This window comes from Macrosteles quadrilineatus, unplaced genomic scaffold (genome assembly GCF_028750875.1).
Source record: "Macrosteles quadrilineatus isolate MER2022 unplaced genomic scaffold, UCM_ALF_1.0 Scaffold_2__2_contigs__length_208266976, whole genome shotgun sequence".
NCBI classification, from domain to species: Eukaryota; Metazoa; Arthropoda; class Insecta; order Hemiptera; family Cicadellidae; genus Macrosteles; species Macrosteles quadrilineatus.
The window spans coordinates 26,803,920-26,822,536 of record NW_026542595.1 but is presented as its reverse complement, the minus strand read 5'-3'; the positions used below and the strand labels follow the sequence as shown (position 1 = coordinate 26,822,536).

Sequence of the window (18,617 nt, the reverse complement as noted above, 5' to 3'; positions counted from 1 at the left end):
ATATAGATTCTGTAGTGCCGGTACTAGACAACTGCTTTATTTCGAGCAACAGGTACACTAGTTTTGATTTATATTTTTAATTTGTTATAATATGCTAAGTTACAAAGTTTAAAGTTTTCCTGTGACAGGTTTAGTTTACCAACTGAGCTATTAGCATTTTGTAACATAAGCGTATTTAAGCAGCAGCTGGTGTAATGTGATTTTTTTAGTTTTAAGATTGCGGCCTCGCAATAATGATTGGGATAATAATCTTCAATATAATAATAATCAATAATAATCTTCGCCCTTTAAGATTGGGATCGGTGAAAGAAATATCTGCATCAGCTATGGTAAAAAACCAGAGAAATCGTTACAACTGGAACATGCTACTTCAACTTTAACTCATTCAGAACTTGCTTATTTTTATGGATTATTTCGGTTGACTGGCATTTTCGTACGCTTCACTGATCTTTACAATTTCAAGAGATCTATTGTTGAAGCCGTCAAATGCGGAACTGACCTACCAGATTATAACCCACCCTACGGGACCCGGATTAGTGTAGGTAGCAAATGCGGAACCAACCTACCCCCGTGTTGGCTGGGGTGAGACCCAGCGCAACCCTACCTCGTCCATGCTGTACAAGTGTAGGGTGCTCTCTTTATATTATGTTCACAGCAGTAATAATGCATCAAGATCTCTTCCAACAACTTGTTTTCTTGAGCTTCAATGTTATATGTTTGTTTATTATAACCGGATATCGATATCTAGCTAATTAATCAGACTTTTTGTTACGAACTAGTCGTATTGGAATGTTATTGGTTTCACAAGCTTCGGTAGTTGATGCCCTTCAATCCCCGCTTGTTAGAGAACTGATGGCCAACCCCGATATTGTGATACTGCATAATTGGCAAGTAAACAAGTTATTAAATCGGTCAAATCGCTCACAGAACAAGTTCGACTCGCTGAAGGGAATCAAACCGATCTACTCCAGATAGTTGGCAATAATTGGAGGAACCTTACCTAGCGATGTCGAGCGACGAGCGATCTATCGCAGCGAGCACAGCACGATCGCCGATTACCGCTACATTGCCTCATTGTTAGAGGCACGGGCCGCTTCTTGTTATCGATCTGCATAAAAACGGAGCGAGTGAATCCGATCCGAAATTACCTCGCCACGGTCGCAGATAGATCACGTGTAAAGTAGATTGGCCCCGTGGCGGCATCCCGGGGTGTTCAGGGCACATCACAATGGAGCAGCGGAGGTGATGGAATTTGACTGCGACCTCCAGCGATTATATCTGATCGATCTGACTGTCAAACAACCTGATGTATTGGCTGCGCACTTGACCTTGGCAATGGGTACGGAACAATCCTTGCATTTCACGACCCGATATCAGTTATACAGCATCTCAAGAACACAAACCATAGTATAGCTCTTAAACCATAGTATGGTTTTCGTGAAAGGTGGGATTTAGGAAGATTACATCTTTTTAAGATTCCTTCCCTTGAGAAGCTACTCGAGCATTTTTTTGCATCTAAGTAGATCGCAGAAGTAAATCGCCTTAAGGAGTTTGGGCTGTGCAGTTCTTTGAGGATGTGAACTGAGGCGCGTCCCGACTAAGCCACCACTAATCTGATGATGTCTAGAGTGTAGGGCTGGGGACTGATTTGTGGGATATGTCCACCTGTTGTCCCACTCACACATCCCTGGGAACTGTTCCTCCCCCACGTCTACCAACCCTTGACGCAGTGTAAAAAACCATATATCGTTACCAACACTACTGTATGATATGCTTAGTATAATGAACATTTATAATACAATCCCACAATCGTTGGATGACACGTGTGTTATTATCATAGTATTAACACATCGTGATATCTGGCGGTTTGAAAGCCAATAGATGTGAAACACGCGGATTTATTGGTTGAGTGCGTCCAAAATTGTTATATCGTGGATAAAACACATAAATTGTGTTTGACTTGCAAAATATTCACCATTTCGTTGGTTTACCGATATCACTGTATCGGTAAAAACTTCTATATTAGTGTGGTGTAACACCTGTTTTTTACTTACTACTTTCCTTTATGTTGCTCAAATTAATCGACCAAAAATAATTAATTTCATTTATATTGTACATTTAACTTTTATCGTTTCAAACAAAGAATAAAATGAAGGATTAAGAGCAAAGGACATTTTAATCATATGAGTGATCGCCAGCGTTCACCTTTGTTCGTGTTTATCTTGACCTGATACAACAACGTGCGCTTGTTTTTATTTGACTAAAATATTTTAACTGCAAAGTGATTAACTTGTTTTAACTAGTGTTATTAATGCAATTAATGGTGCAAGTTTATATTAGTACAAACTAAAAATATTCAGGACATTTTTTATACAAACGAAATTCACTTATACACACATATTAAGTTTTTAATTGAAATAATGCTATTTACAACGTAGTCCGTTGACGTTTTAGTCGGAGACAGATTCTCGTATATTATTGTCTCTCAAGAGTGCAAGCTTAGCGTTTGCATACAAGAAGGGAAGCCTCATCAGATTTTGCCTAATGTAGGTTAACACCCCCGGGTTACGCAATCTGCTTCTCAACCTGTTTAGACATTCTGGAGCGCGCCCTTCGCGGTAATTGAAATCTTTAAATTGATGGTTTATTTAATTTTCTAATTTCAGCTTCTCATTTTAAGATATTGTTTGAACAACTCTCTCGCAGCATGGCTAAATAAACTAGTCTCCACGTTAAGCCGATAATGGAAATTAAATCAATTCATTTTAATTAACTTTTTAACATTAAAACACTTTCAAACCTTCCTGTGACTTCAGTGGATTAATATTTTTGTATATCACATAGTGAAGGATATATAAAGAAACTAATACATTCTGAAAATTAGTATACATACAATATTTCTGTAAAACCTGTCGTTTTGTGTTTTAAGAATCTTCATTTTCAGAAATAAATTGACAAATATCAATCCTTGCTAGCTTAATAAACCGTCACACATCAAGCTACGTCAGGAAAGGAGAGAGAGAATGTGTGTAGAGAGAACATGCACAGTATAGCCTACAGTAGTCGGATCAGGGTGGCGGCGTTACTACCTGCTAATGTTAATGCAATCTATGAGCTTTGATTCCGATATGCGGGGTGAATTTATAGCTCAGAAAGGCTCAATGGAGATGATATATCGAGGGATTGCTCCTTGATCTCCCAATATAACCGACATTCTCATCATGACCTCATGACCGAGCCTCTAACACCGCAAAGGTTTGAAATAGATTGCCTTAGCTAAAAATAAGTACATGTAGATCCAACCGAACCAAACTATTCCACAACTAATTTACCATAAAAGTAAAACTCGGTTAATACTGTTATTCATAGAGTCCATAAAAGCTTATCACTGTAGGAAGCTGTAAGCTGTAAACCAACGTCTGTTACCTCGCGGGGTGTTGGGGTGGTTTCATAACCTGGCGTTTCACTAAATCAGTTTAACTATCTTCATTGCGATTGCATAATGCATATTGCAAACACTTTGACTGCATGATAACACAATAAATTGGTAACGACCTTTCTTCTGTAAAACTCCAATATCACGATAATCTGACGTTTTATACGTTTTACCAACGTCTAATGAGGCCGATCATTACATTACTGTAATTATGTATCTACGGTACACACCTTCTACTCTTTCAAAACTATGACTGATTATTTGTAGAATTAAATTGATTCTCTTACAATTTTTTTTTTAATGTAAGTAATTGCGTTGCTTTATTTTTTATACTGTAATAATACTTATTAGAAGATTTTTTAAACTCATAACTTAGGCCTACTTTGACAAACTTATTTGAGACCTAGCTGATAGTTACTAAGGCATGTTGATTCCTATAGACTAGCTATTGATTAATCTTGTATTTGACGCCTGGATTTAAATGATTTTCCATCACGCTTCAACAAAATTATTTTATATACTGTATATAAAGTATAAAGAGACCCCACTTATAAATTACTGCCCACAATTTCTTGTATGTTAGATAAGAGAGACAACACTTTTGTATATTTCGGCCTGATTTGGATATATATAACCTGACGGGATGAGTAAAAAGGCATTGTAAATAGTAATTAAAACAAGCTGAAAGGATAAGTCGGCCATTCACGTGCCCGTGCCGGACAAAGGGCTTTTTATCCGTATTTTTCATGGGTACGACGTGGCTATGAAAGAAACTCTTTTCGTTTCAATATAGCTGTTATCTGGGGAGCTCCGCGACTCAAAAGGTTTAGATCTCGTCCTGATTACTTCGTCCGGGCTTTTCTGAGGAATAAGGCCAATAAGGGTTAAGGTGTCGGGTCGGATAACAATTTCAGATAACTCCTTCGTCATATCCGTCACGACAATATAGGGAATAACCATGAATAATGAATGGCTTCTCACAGCGAGGCGGTTTAGATAGTGCAATGCATTACTAAATACATAACTAACTCTTTGAGCTCATGCTGAGTTGCACTTTGGCTTCAGAAATCATTTGTCAACTGCGCCAATGGTTCCCGTACTAGTTGTCTAACCCTGCTATGGTGTGTCCACACAGGTGGCGGCCGCGGCGACGTCCCAGGCTCTACACCACGCTCTGGACGGCAGAGCTCACTGGTCCTCTCTCACAGTGATGCTGCCCTCCCACTGGCCAGACTCCTGTGTCCCCGCACACATCCCCGTGCCGTCCCAGGGCGAGGCCCCGGACATCCGCATCGGCGCCACTCACCCCGTGTATGGCGACACCGCATGGACCCAGCAGTCCCGGGGTTGTGGCCAGCAGGGAGACTTCATCTACCTCAGTCATCGTCTGCTGCTGGAACCCAAGGATCTCGGTATGTATACTGTTACACAGTGTTTATAATCTATCCCGGAATGGCCAATCCAAACTCTTAACTACTTTGAACCAAGGGGAGGAAATATCTCTTCTAATATTGAGCATTTCCAAAACAATTGTGTCTCAAACAGTTTTTATTTTTAAGTATTTATTACAAGATAACCTTGTACAACTTTCTTAATTAAGAAGATTTCAGACTTATTTGAAAAGATTACTCTGAAACTACAAGGGGAGTCATTTGACACAAACATTTTAAACATATTGCACATATTAAATGTACATTTTTTGATAAATTTCACAAAAGTGTTGTGTTAACAGGACGCATGCTGCTGAGAGAGTGGGCCAAGTATCGCTACGGAGTGTTTGATGAGGTCGGATACATGGGAGATCCAGTATATCCTGCTTGCTACCATGGAGACCTACATCAGGAGATACAGATCAACGGGTGCTCTGACAAACCTCTGCAACATGCTGGGTGAGTACCACAGTGTATACAGGTGCAGGTGCAGGTGGTGTGTTACAGGTGCAGAATAATTTTATAACTACTATACCAGAAGACATCTACCTAATACAAGTACTCAATAGGTAATTCATTCTTTATTTAGGTATACCGCTATCTTACTTCTCTGCGGGTATAACAAACTAGAATATGTTGTTTATAAACAAAACATATTCAAACCAGGAATAACTGCTGAGAATAAGGAAACGTACAGGAAACCTAGATATTGATACTCGCTAAACCAATTATAAACAACTGAACAGCAATTATGAAATACAATAGATTTCCTTGTATTAATTTAACATTAAATTTTGTTTTTATTTCACACAAATACTAACAAGATCATTAGCGCCCCTTTGATTTGCACAATATAAATTATTTAGCTGAAATGTATTTGTTTAATTAGCTTTTGTTTTTAAACAAAAGCTAATCAAAACATATTTACTATGCTGTAATTGGATTATCCAATGACACCATCAAGCTGAAATTGAAATGAAATGAAATAAAGCTTGTCAAACTAACTGAATTTCGGCTTTGATCTCGTTAACAAAACTGTAATCACTGTGTAATACACAATATATATATATATATATATATATATATATATATATATATATATATACATTGTGCATTAAAACAATGTATAATGTAGTTGAACAATTTAGTACAGCATTTCACTACAAGAAGCTGCTGTTGGTTAAATTATGTAAATTCAAATTTAAATTATGTCCAATTATTGACAATCAATAGGCTAGTTTATATTGCTGGTACCTCATCACAAAAAAAAGTATACATAAGTATACTTCAACCTGCTGTTTTGAGGTTATTTTTTTATTGAGTTAAATTACTTTCTCAATTAATTTATGAGCCTACAGCATGAGTTTTATATCCATATTTGGTTATTAATAAACACTCAGAAACTGTTTTCTTGTGTACCACGTGTTTAGACCACGGTTTGACGAACTAATGATATTTATTTGTTTGACAGAGTGTAAGGTGATACTGATTGTTTACTTTGTTACAGAGAGTGTCACTCGGGGATGGCTTTGAACGTTTCACACACAATCCACCCAGAGGCCAGGACGTCGCTTATGTTTACCTCGGAGCCTGAACACGTAAACCGCTTCTGTGACTCCATCACTCACGACCGCTTTGCCCCGACCAAACACAACTCCCTATGCGGCCATCGCAGCATCTCGGAAATCATCCAGAGCCATCGGGATTTCCAAGACAGGTGAGCAAATGTCAGGCAAAGCATTACCATTACACATCTCTACACTGGAGACTTTCACCATTAAAATAGTTTCTACTTGCTTTTATTAGCAGGAATTTAAAGAAAAGTATGCTAAGGAATGTGAATATCTCAAGCACTTACTTTATGTGAAGGGCCTGTTTGCACCATTGTCATTTTTATTGAAGAATCTCTAACGCTTAAGGGGCAAAAGTCATACCCCTCTAATATAACCTATGTGGATGTACAAAAATTACAAAAAGTCATTTTCATACACACTACTCTTTTTCTAATAAATACAAATAAAGTAAAGTACTTATATTTGAAGCAATTGCAAATCCATGTAGTTCAAATAGCTTATTCCCTGTATGGGAAATTCGCTAAAAACATGAAAAATCATTCCCCTTAACACCAATACTGCATTGTAATCATATTAAGGATGCAATGTGTTTGGTAGAATTTTAACTACATATTATGTTTTGTGTTTTAGTATTGTCAGCGACATCTCAGTGAACACGACTCCGAACATAATGTACAAACGAGCCACTCTGACAAGATATGTTGTTGTCATCGAGGATACCAAGGATATGTTGATCAGAGTGAGTACATCCCCCATACATTGTGCAACTACTACTCTACATGTTTGTCATTAGACTAGTAATTGAATACCTAATATAATTACCCTACTGTACTAGTATAGCAAATCAATAATAATTTGTCATGATGTTTGTTTGTGAAATATTTGTTTTGGTTTCTTGCAAAGTTGTTAAATAATATTTTCACCACACTATGATGTTTTTGGCTGTATTACATACGTTAATTGGTGGCTGAAAGTTACGTTTTGCTGGCCATGCCAGCTGTCGCCAATTTGGGGACCGAGCAGGTTTTTACAGGCCGGGGCCGCAAAATCAGCTGTCCGCTTACTTACTTAAAACATGAATGCGTTTTAAATACACAATCAAAATCCATAGCATTGCAATAGAATTGTGTTATTGTCACCGTTGCCTAGCAACTATTTATTTTGATTTTTGCTGATTCCTCAAATTATTTCTTCACATAACCTTAAAGTTGTAGTTGTGTTGACGATCAGTGTGCATTATTATCCTATAGTGTGGTGAAAAATAGCGTTCGTACCACGGACCGAAATGGTTTTGCAGCTCTCGATCGATTTAAGTTCTCGACTTCGTCTCGAACTTAAAAACTATCTCGAGCCGGCAAAACCCCATTTTCGGCCCTAGGTACGAAATATACTATTATGTTCTTGATTAATTAATTGTTTACCATTAGTTAAATAAAACCAATAAACATTACTATGTTTATTGGTTTTATTGGTTTGTAATTCATATAATTTGTGCAATAGATTTATGCCAAACTTTAGCCAAAGCAACAATAAGTTTGAAGTTTGAACTAAGAGTTGACAATTGAGTACAAGAAACTGTATGAATGACCTACAAACACTGTAGTTCTTGCCTGCCTGCTGGCCTAGTATAGACACAGATTAAATTAGTTAAAATCGAATCAAAGTATACAATATCCTAAAAATACTATGTACAAATGAAACTAAATATCTAATATTGTGTTGCAGGAATCATGGAGTTTCCTCCGTCTTGCACTGAGGAAGTGGGTTGTCCATGATCTACACGCCAACACTGAGGTGGGGCTGGTGTCAGCCAATGAGAGTACATTCCACCGCCTACGGGGACTCAACCCTCTACAGACGACGGGGGCCAGGGACCTGGTGGCCTCTAACATCCCCTACACCCCCGGAGACACACGGGCCCCTGCCTGCCTCAGCTGTGGTATCAAGGAGGCTGTGCAGGTAACAAATCTCCTCTGACACGATATATCTCTTAATGCTTGATGTTGAGCCATAGTTTCTCATTGTTATGTGTAAAAACATGCAGTGTTGGGAAGTAGCGCGCTACAAGTAGCGACGCTACAGTAGCGCGCTACTTTTTTTGTAGCGTTAGCTGTAGCTACGCTACTTTAAAGATTTTGTAACTTTAGCTGTAGCTAGCTACATTTTTAAAGTAGTTGTAGCGGAATTTTAGCTACTTTTCTCGCTACATTAACATTGTTTGAGATAGTGATTTTTATCATAACCTCAACCTTACGTGAAACAAACTCTTTCAAAAGCCTCGTTCACACGGGGCGAGTTTACACGCTACTCGCCGGCGTGTAAGAAGCCGGCGATTTGGCGAGTGTGCTTGTATTCGTTCACACGGAGCTTGTCCACTAGCCAACTCGCCGGCGTGTAGAAAGACGCCGGCGAGTCGGCGAGTGCGCTTGTAGTCGTTCACACGATGCTTTTTCCACTCGCTCAGTAGCTGGCTTGAACCAAATCCTCCACCATCTTTGAACGCGCACAAGCACAAGCAACTGTGTTCACACTGGGCTACTTTACACGCCTACTCGCTCAAAAGCTGGCGAGTTGGCGTGTAAAGTAGCGGCAGCGTCAACTTTTTCCAGAGCTTTTTTACAAGCAGCTTTTGAGCGAGTACGTCGTTCACACTGAGCTATTTTACTAGCTGCGTGTAAAAAAGCCGGCGTGTAGCTTGTAAACTCGCCCCGTGTGAACGGGGCTAAACTGAGATTTTAAAAAAAAATTAGGCCTACTTTCTTGGCTTCATACAGCTGGTTGCAGCTGTTTCATTCCCTATTAAAACGTTGTGTGGACATGGAGGCCATTAAATGAGTGTTATCCACATTTTTTGCTCTCATTTCCTTAATTTAATACTCTATGATTACTGTCAGATAAAATAAAATCGCTAGATGCAGACGACGTTTAAACGTTACCGGTGACAAGAGAAGCTATTGACTGATTGCAAGTGATTGACAGGGAAATTAGTAATCAACTTAGTTTCTTTATTATATTGATGGTGTTTCAACTTGGGTTTTAATTGAAACCAACAATAATGAGAAAGCTGGTCCATCAACCTTTGTTTCAGCTGTTGATTGTGGTTTATCATCACAAGCCCTTCCTTGGTTAGATTACGAATGTTTTAAAGGTTTACTAAATTAACAAAGAGGAAATTTACCTGATGAGATTTAATATATGCCTAGGCTAGGCCTACATGATAACTGTAACGAAAAAATCTCCATATCCATGAAACTTACATTGAAAAAATAGCGTAGTTTGCTCCTGCTTACAGCTCTTGTATAGGACTATTCCTAGGCTAGCTATGGTTTAAGACGAATACCAAGTTCCAAGTTCAATTATTAGGAATAATATAATATCTGTTTAGTTTAGTCTTAGCAAGAACAAGCCTACTATAGCCAACTTGTTACATGGCCAAGTAGGCCTACATGTTATTTTTACTTTACAAATTTCAACATGTTTAAATTAAAAGCCGATTTCAGTATAGGTTGCTGAATACTGTTTTCTGTACCAACTAGGTTGAAGCACAATTTGCCCTAAGCATAATGACAATAAAGGACGATTTATTGGCATTGAAAAGTGTTACTCATAGAACAAGTAACTCATCACTATGGTTAAAAGTTGTAGCAATGTCGTTTTTAACATTAAAAGTAAAAGCAATAAACTCCAATTTCAGTAGGCAAGGCTCTGTAACACAAAAAAGTATGTTTAAATAATCGTTTTACAGTTTTATTGGTCTTAATTGTTGATATAAGACATCTATAAATGAATCTATAATAAAGAAATAAAATGAGCTTTTAAAATATAGTTTGGTTGTATGTCCTTTGAACTTAATGAAATTTACATTTAAGATGCTTAAAAATACAGTAATGCAATATTTAAAAATAAGTACTAAATATGATGGGGCACCCAACTATTTGGTTCTTTTGTTATAATGTTAGGTTTATAATGCCAACAAATTAAATACAATCTAGGAATAATTTGTTTTCCGAGTAATGTTAGATACAATACTGACATTTTTTTTGTTCAATAAAAATGTAGTTGCAATTAATTTTACATTTACCTAACGTGCGTGGAATAAAAAGTAACGTCTTTGGAAAAGTAGCTAAAATTGTAGCTGTAGCTACTTTTCATTGTAGCTGTAGTTGTAGCTAGCTACTTTTTTGGAACTGTAGCTGTAGCTGTAGCTAAGCTACTTTTTTGGAAATGTAGCAGTAGTTGTAGCTAGCTACATTTTAAAAGTAGCTTCCCCAACACTGAAAACATGTGAGTTTGATAAGTTGGTGGTTCACTCGGTAGCATGACGGAATATAGCATCAGCAACATGGTACATCCTGGTGCTCACCACTAAATTTTATGAGTACAGTTTACTCTTGTACTATAGGTACAGTCATACCTCTTGCTTTTTGGGATATGTCCTATTCCCAGTCCCAAGTCTCATGTGGATGGCCAAATGCAAGGTTAAATTAGGTGCCAACCTCTTTAAAAAACGACATTTTTATGTTAGTAATGTTACAGCTATTTGAGTAAAGTATACTTGTAATGCAATACAAGCCACTAGTGTTAAAACGGGGTACTGTATTTTGAATTTGATTCGTATTTTTTATTTTTATTTATTAAAAAGAAACTTCACCTCCTCAAACTCAATATGTTGACTCCTTCAATATGTTGTTCCTTTTCTGAAGTAACGTTTACATATTCTCTTTTAACCTCTAATCATTCAAAGGAATTTGGGGATATTAGTTGTTAAAACATTCAACTTACAAGTGAGCTTTTAGTTTACTTATTGACAAAATACTCTCACTTCCAGATGCTACAAGATAGAGAAAGACTGGGAGGTCCAGCAGCCTCAGTGATTGTCGTCATCGCTCCTGGGACATCAGAACACACCCCTGAACTGGAGATGGCCGTCGACGACGCCAACGCTGCCAACATACGCATCGCTACAATCACATACCCTGCACAGCTGCGGTCCCGACCCTTGGACTGGCTAGCTAATGCCACTGACGGAGTAGCTTACACAGTCAATGAGAGCAGATACAACATGGCTACTTCATTCCTCTCCACATACTTCAGACTGACCACCGTCATGTGGAACCTCATGGAGACGTACTACCAGGGAGACTCAGCTGACTTGCCCATCGAGGTAAGTTTTATGATATTTTTGAACATCTTCTATATGTTATCATGAAGAAGTTAATCTATAATCTCTTGAATTACCGTACTATAAAGCTTGATTTCTTTATTACAAAGCTAATAAATTATGAGCTAATTGTGACAAAGACCTCTTTCCAGTTTAACTACCTTTTACTAAACAATTGCTTCTCCTCACATTTTCAGTACCTATATTAGCTGATGAGATAAATAACATTTTCTTCTGTTATAATTACAAGAGGGAATTTGAACTATTAACAAAACTTATTTTATGTCTCAAACAAACTTGTTTGACAATTTAAAAAAAAACAAGTGCTGGTATTTCATTGTTTTGACTTGTAAACCGTCTCCATTGCAGATCCACCGCAGAGAGCTGTTGGATGATGGCCGCAACAGTGTCACTGGCAGCTTCGTGTTGGAGGAGTGGCTAGGAGAGCCTGCCAAGTTCTTCATCTACACTCACAACACTGAGAACCCTCTGATCAGAGGAATCACATTGACCAGTCCATCACACAGAGTGTACAACACTCGGTCTGATTCTCTACTGTCTCTCAAACTGCTCTCTCTGCCTGCCAACATCAATGAGGTTAGTCAAAGTAACTATCAAAGTAAATTAAGGAGTTGGAGGGAATCACGTTGGCAAAATACTATTTGATCTTAAATTTCTATGTGTCATTCTTTCAATTGACCTTACAAACTAACAAATCTTCAATTTTAAAGAAGAATGAAGACTTCCAAGATAGTTCTCTCAAGTGTTAAGCTCGTTATCTACTGGTTTGAACCGAGTTGTTGAGCTTCAAGCTGTCATTTTTAAATGTAATTACAAAACCCAGCTCAAGAACACTGTTTGACCCAAAAGACAACAAGCAAACGTCCTTAATTTTACCAAATGTGAACTGCTGAACGTCGTAATAAAGCCTCTATAATATTTATGTTGTAACATCTAAGTTTGAATAGAAAGATTTGACTACATGGTTGACTGATGTGTTTACAGACGGGCACGTGGACATACACCATAGAGAGGTTCCCAGGCTCGCCTCAGCCTCACTATGTCCAAGTGATGGCCACCCCGTGGAGCAGGACAGCAGCTGTAGTCAGGGCCAGGATGTGGACCAGTCAGACCAACAACCCCTTCGTATTGTACACCGAGGTCAGTTGTACAAACACTCAGATTGTGTAGTTAACAAATTGTGTATAAATTAATAGTTTTAAATTACATTCATTTTAGAGGCTTTAGTACCACTAAACGGTATTTAATACTCTCCCTTAACTCAGATTATTTGTAAAACAGTGTAGATTTCTGTTGTGTTACCTGAATGGGAAATATTGCTGACACAATAAAAACCTGACACCATGTTTTTTACCAATTATGTAGATTTTGTTACAGAATAAACTCTTTTTTGGAAAATAAGCTTGCAATCCCAACAAAAATTCTTAAAACCTAAATGTGCTTTTGCCGTATGTTACATCATTGACGGAATACAGTGAAGTAGATTCTTAACTAATTAGGATCAGAGATGGTTTGGATCCCCTGGACACCACAATTATTTTCATTTTACAGCTTTGAAATCGGCACATCCCGTCTTACCATTATAAAGAAAGTTCATGAGTATGATTTTGACTGGTATGATAAAATCACGAACAATATATAATCTCTACAACCACAATTATCAGAAAATAAAAAAAAACCGTAATTGTTTTTGAGTGACCAACTATTTACTAAGACTAAACATTATATTAATATTGATTCAAACTGTAGAAAATAGAAAAAAAATATTGCATGTTTATCTTTGCTTTGACTTTAATGTTGAGCTATACCTAAATGAGTGATTTACTTTTTGAATGTATAAAATAATAGTTATCTGTAATTGCAGGTAAAGCGAGGGGACTGGCCAGTGCTGGGTGCCCGAGTAGAGGTGACTGTCACTCGGCCAGAGACAAACGGTTCTGGCATTCACCGAGAGAAGTTTGAATTGCTTGACACTGGCAGTGGAGGTTAGTATTTCACCTACTCTTCTAACTTAAGCCCATTAGTTTCATCCAAAAATCAATACCTATGAATAAACCCTACAATATTTTGTATGCTGAATCTTAAAAATGTAAATCGAAGAAATTATGTTATATGGTTTATTAATCATTATCCTTCTTCCGTTCCCTAAAGTATCTTTTCATGGCACTGTATCTAGAAATTAACAATTAAAATTGTAAAATAAAGCTGTTACAAAGTAGTAACGAATGTGGTTATCTCCAGATCCAGACTTGATGAAGGGAGATGGCATCTATTCCCGCTACTTCAGTCCCAGTGTTGGTGGTCCGGGGGTCTACACTTTCGAAGTTACTGTCACTGACAATGGCAACACTGCATACTCCTGGCAACACGAGATGAGGCATCACGGCCATCACCTTGAACTTTGTAAGTTATCAGTAAAACTTTGTACTATTTCCTTCTATATTTTTTTTATCCCATAATGAATTACATCACTGTCCCACTAAATTTAAATAACAATTCAGTTAGTTTTTTTTCAAATCTTTAAAAAAAAAGTATTATTTCTTGTAAAAATGATACAATTTATTTGAAACTAAATTAAAATCCATAAATGGGGATAGGTTCCAAATTTGTATAACCGTTAACACAAGTTTATTTATAAGGATTGTTGTGTAATGCAACTAATATGGATTGTAATAACTCAAGTTGTTTTTGGATAAACGTTTCGACATTTTGTTTCTGTTTACAGTATATGAGCATAATGTATTGTTATAAAATTGTATATAGTATAATCTAATAAACAAACTTTTGTTTACAGCACCAAACTGCTGTGGAAGCTTCATGCCATCACCGTCAGTTGAGCCCCTCTCTCCATTCCAGAGACTTCTGCCTCCGTTCACTGTGGAGTTTAGCAAGGATGTGGTTATGAACCCAGCTGTTGTTGGAAGAGTTGGAGACCTCAGAGCGGAGATTCTTCCTTCAGAACTAAAGGCACGACTTATCTGGACAGCTCCTGACATGGGAGGCACATCAGTCACTCGATATGAAGTCAAATACGCACTGACCATTGGTGAAATCCTCGACAGTTTTGACAGTGCAACATCGTGGACTCATGCCACACCTTTCCCTCTCGCACCAGGATCCGAAACATCCTTCACAATTGATCTGACTCGGAATCCTTCATTACTCGACCAAACTCTGTTTGTTGCCGTGAGAGGTTTCAAAGATCAATCCCCAGATGCCATTCCTGGGCCTGTTTCCAACTGGGTGAGAGTTTTAGTCCCCTCTCCCCCTCCACCCCCTCCTCCAGCCCCTACGTTTCCTTCGTCTCCCACAGAAGATTTCTGGCCTCAACCTGATGAAAGTGTTATTCCGAAAATAGCCGACCGTCTTGAATTCAACCTCGAGTTAATCTTACCTGTGTTCATTGGAGTTATTCTTCTCGCCCTATTCCTCACAATTTATTGTTACTTCTGCATTATTAGGCGTAAAAAACCAGAAAAATCAGCTCAAGCCAACTCACAACATCCAGAAAAACCCCTTAACGTATCTATTGTTCCAACAACACCGACGAGCAATGCAAACATTTCTATTTCTTCTCCAATAATGGGTTCTCCTACAAGATCAGAACCCGACACACGAACTATGTCTCCTCAGTTCGAACCTTGCTTGATCGATCAAGATGAAGCCAAAAAGAGATACAGCGTGGCACAATACAACGACAGTCATATGATGAGTAGAGAAGGAATCATTCCCAACTCTAACGGACACTTAAGTGTCATTAGCGCTAACCACGCAAACCACCACCAGAACGGAAATGGAACTCTGGTACGAGGCCGTACTCTTAGTCCTTACCAATCCTGGACTGCTTCACAACTGCTGCACGAACACGAAAGACGACACAGTCCGTACGGACAAGTCGGAGAAGAATACTTACAGCAAGACCAGCAATACGCTCCTCCAGTCCCTCCCTTGCCCTCGTACAACCAACAAGAGATCTACGGCAACAACCCCCACCATCAGCAACAGCAGCAGGTGCCACCCCCCGGCCAGTTCATCAACGGCTACCACAGAAACGGCAACCTGATGTTGTTCAACCCCAGTCTACAAGGGTCCCTGAGCTCTGTCAGCAGTGGTGACCGCAAGAAACGCAATGTCACCATGGTCTAGAGCCAAGCTCAAACTGTCTTAGATGCCAATAGTTAATATTTTTTCTGGAAACCAAATATTGGTTGTGCTTTGTAAATGTTTTTACCTGTGTAATATACTTGTAAATATTTTTCAATGTTTGCTTTCCAGTGAAAATATTTCTAAAAGAATGATGCTTTAATTAATTTTGTCCATTTTATTTTTACATGAATGCCTTTTTAGGGCTTTAAAGTTATTTTGTAAACTACTCAATATTACATTAGTGGTTGGAAAATAAATATACATAGAAATGAATTTCTATCAGTATAAATACTTTGTTAGTAAGAAAATGCAAAAGTGTTACTGTATTTGATTTATTTAAGCAATGTATTAGAATAAATTTATCTAAGCCATACTTTTGGCTTGGCATCTAAGACTTTATTTACCCATAAAGACTGATTACAAGAATTGATAGTATTTAACTGCTCATCATTCCTCACATGGGCATTTAATTCAATTAATTTTGATACTGATAGGTGCAGATGGTCGAAGCTGTTCTAGTCATTGATGCATGCATTGTGGACACTAAAAGAAAAAAAATCTGTGATAAAAAAGAGCAAAACTTCCGTGCACTTCACTGAAGTTAACAACCCTGCCTGACCTAGTAGATAATATTCCCGATATGAAAATTTTTGTCCCCTAATTATTTTTCCCTAAATGAAACCTCTAAAAGAGCTCAGAAATTAATTCACGGTAGTGGTTGGGTTATTTGCCTTAAAACATAAATATATTTTCCACAAATTATTTTTTATGAAAGAGAAATACAAATATGACTTTTAGTTTTATGAAATTATAATATGTATTGAAGTGAATTGAAATGAATACACTTGGTTGTACTAAATATTCTTTTTATTTAAATTATTTTGTTCTAAATACAGTTGTGCTATATGTTAATCAAGGAGCAAAAGGGAAGCCAAAATGCATGATCGGTTTTTGGAAGAAATACCTAACTGATATTCTGTACATCAGTGTAAATATTTTTTTAACATAAGAAATAAAATTGATCTCTTGTTGAATCTACCTTGTAAGTTAGTCCAGGAGAGCCCTGAAGAGCCATTTACTTGTTATACGATGTATTGACCATTACCGTTATTATAAAGTATTTTAAGTGTAAATTCAGGTGTCCTCTCGGTGTATTGTAGCATCTCCACCATTGTACTTGTACATTATAGCAATATGGCGTTAAGTTAGACAATCGATTGTGTCTTTTATTTTGCCATGTTTCGTCAAATGGTTTTACATTTGGTATTTTTTTTTTGCATGTAGATAATGTATATATACTTATGTACTTGAACGTATCATGTGAATAATGTGTGTAAATATATTTTAATTATCTTGAACTGCTGTGGTCATTTTAAACCTATTGCTGAATGTTTTTGATTAAGGTTTACCTAATTATGATAATACTGTAATAGCGAGACAAAGTTACTTAATACTAAATGCTTACAGAATTGTCTGGTTATCTAAGTATAGTTTAGTTAGTAAAGAGCTGCCTTCAAATCTAAAGATCGTTGGTTCTATTCCATGCAATATCGATTCTGGAGCCAGATACAATTCCTCATTGTATCAATGATACTATTTGACAAAGGTTGACATTGGATGGTCAAAAGACCAGGGTTTGAATTTGTCTTTTGTAAGATGTGTAAAACCCCTCTGATAAACTGAAAATGATTATTATTACACATTGCTAATTGCTAGCAATTTAAATAATGAACTTCTTATAATTCTATAATACAATTTATCCCTTCCATTAGAAACCAAATTCAAAGATTTATGGAATCTGCTACCAGCTAGTCTTGTCTTACTCACTAAAACAATCAAATAAGTTGAAGTAAGTTAATATTCATTCACTAAAGATGAAAAGTAAGCAAGGTAGCCTATCTCTGGCTCTTTGGAGTTGCAGATAATTTACAATTCCAAATCAACTTCAATTAATACTTTTCAATTCTGTGTTATAAGTTTATTTTCATGGGATGAAAACAGTGTTGTTATTAACTCTGTCACGTTGAATTAAAAACTGCATCAATGATAAACATGTCAAAACACAAACTAATTGGAAGGTAATATTACATACGGTGGTTGTTTCCACGATTAAGTATGATATTAAATAACAGGTACTCAATATCTATCCTAGTCTGATTTCCAAAGCTATTCGAGGACCAACTGATAAGTAGTGCAGATTGCTATGCAGTCAGAGTACCGTACTCACCATTGAAGGTTGCTGTTTCAAAAGACTTTGTCAGTAACTTTTTGTTGGTCTAACTAACCCAGCTACACATTGGAACATACACATTGGCCCTTCTTAGCTGATAAATGGTCCCAACTGAAGGCCAGTCGCCAGATTTTTAATCAAAATTGTCGTTGATGTGAGCCACAGACAGATTGCGCTGATCTAAATTACTAGTTTCTGTCGAATACAAGATTTTTTTTACCAAGTCAAACAAATGAAATCACTTATTGTGATCTATAGCAACTGTTATGTCCCACCAACTTGGTCAGCAACAAAAAATAAGGTAGAAAACAGAATGTTAGACACTAGCGCATTCTGTGACTGGCTCACACAACTAGGTTCTTTTTTAATAAAAAATTGGTGACTCGACAGCTGGTCCATATAGATGGGATGTCTACTTCAGTATCCAATAGTCAATGGTTACAATTTTAGTCACAGTATGCATTATGAATAAAGAATTTCAACAGCCATCATTCTCCCTCCAGAATATCACTTAAATTAATGAAACTTCCATTGAAATATAGTTGAGTTTGCAGGATGCAGTACAAGTAACCTCGAGTGTATCTATCCATAGAAGTAGACAGTTAAATAGTATTTTGCA

The 18,617-nt window shown here is 37.3% G+C and overlaps 1 protein-coding gene across 1 annotated transcript in view; it reads left to right on the top strand.

Moving 5' to 3' along the window:
• Positions 1–17,126, top strand: part of LOC128986350 (calcium-activated chloride channel regulator 1-like) — an 81,155-nt gene extending 64,029 nt beyond the window's left edge. Inside the window, exons 2-12 of the mRNA XM_054406679.1 lie at positions 4,572–4,848; positions 5,169–5,325; positions 6,374–6,583; positions 7,071–7,179; positions 8,166–8,399; positions 11,269–11,604; positions 11,971–12,198; positions 12,607–12,762; positions 13,487–13,607; positions 13,864–14,025; positions 14,417–17,126. Of these exons, the coding sequence (XP_054262654.1) occupies positions 4,572–4,848; positions 5,169–5,325; positions 6,374–6,583; positions 7,071–7,179; positions 8,166–8,399; positions 11,269–11,604; positions 11,971–12,198; positions 12,607–12,762; positions 13,487–13,607; positions 13,864–14,025; positions 14,417–15,768 (3,342 nt within the window). The 3' untranslated portion in view covers positions 15,769–17,126. The remainder of the gene's footprint in view (positions 1–4,571; positions 4,849–5,168; positions 5,326–6,373; positions 6,584–7,070; positions 7,180–8,165; positions 8,400–11,268; positions 11,605–11,970; positions 12,199–12,606; positions 12,763–13,486; positions 13,608–13,863; positions 14,026–14,416) is intronic.
• The last annotated feature ends 1,491 nt before the right edge of the window (positions 17,127–18,617 follow it).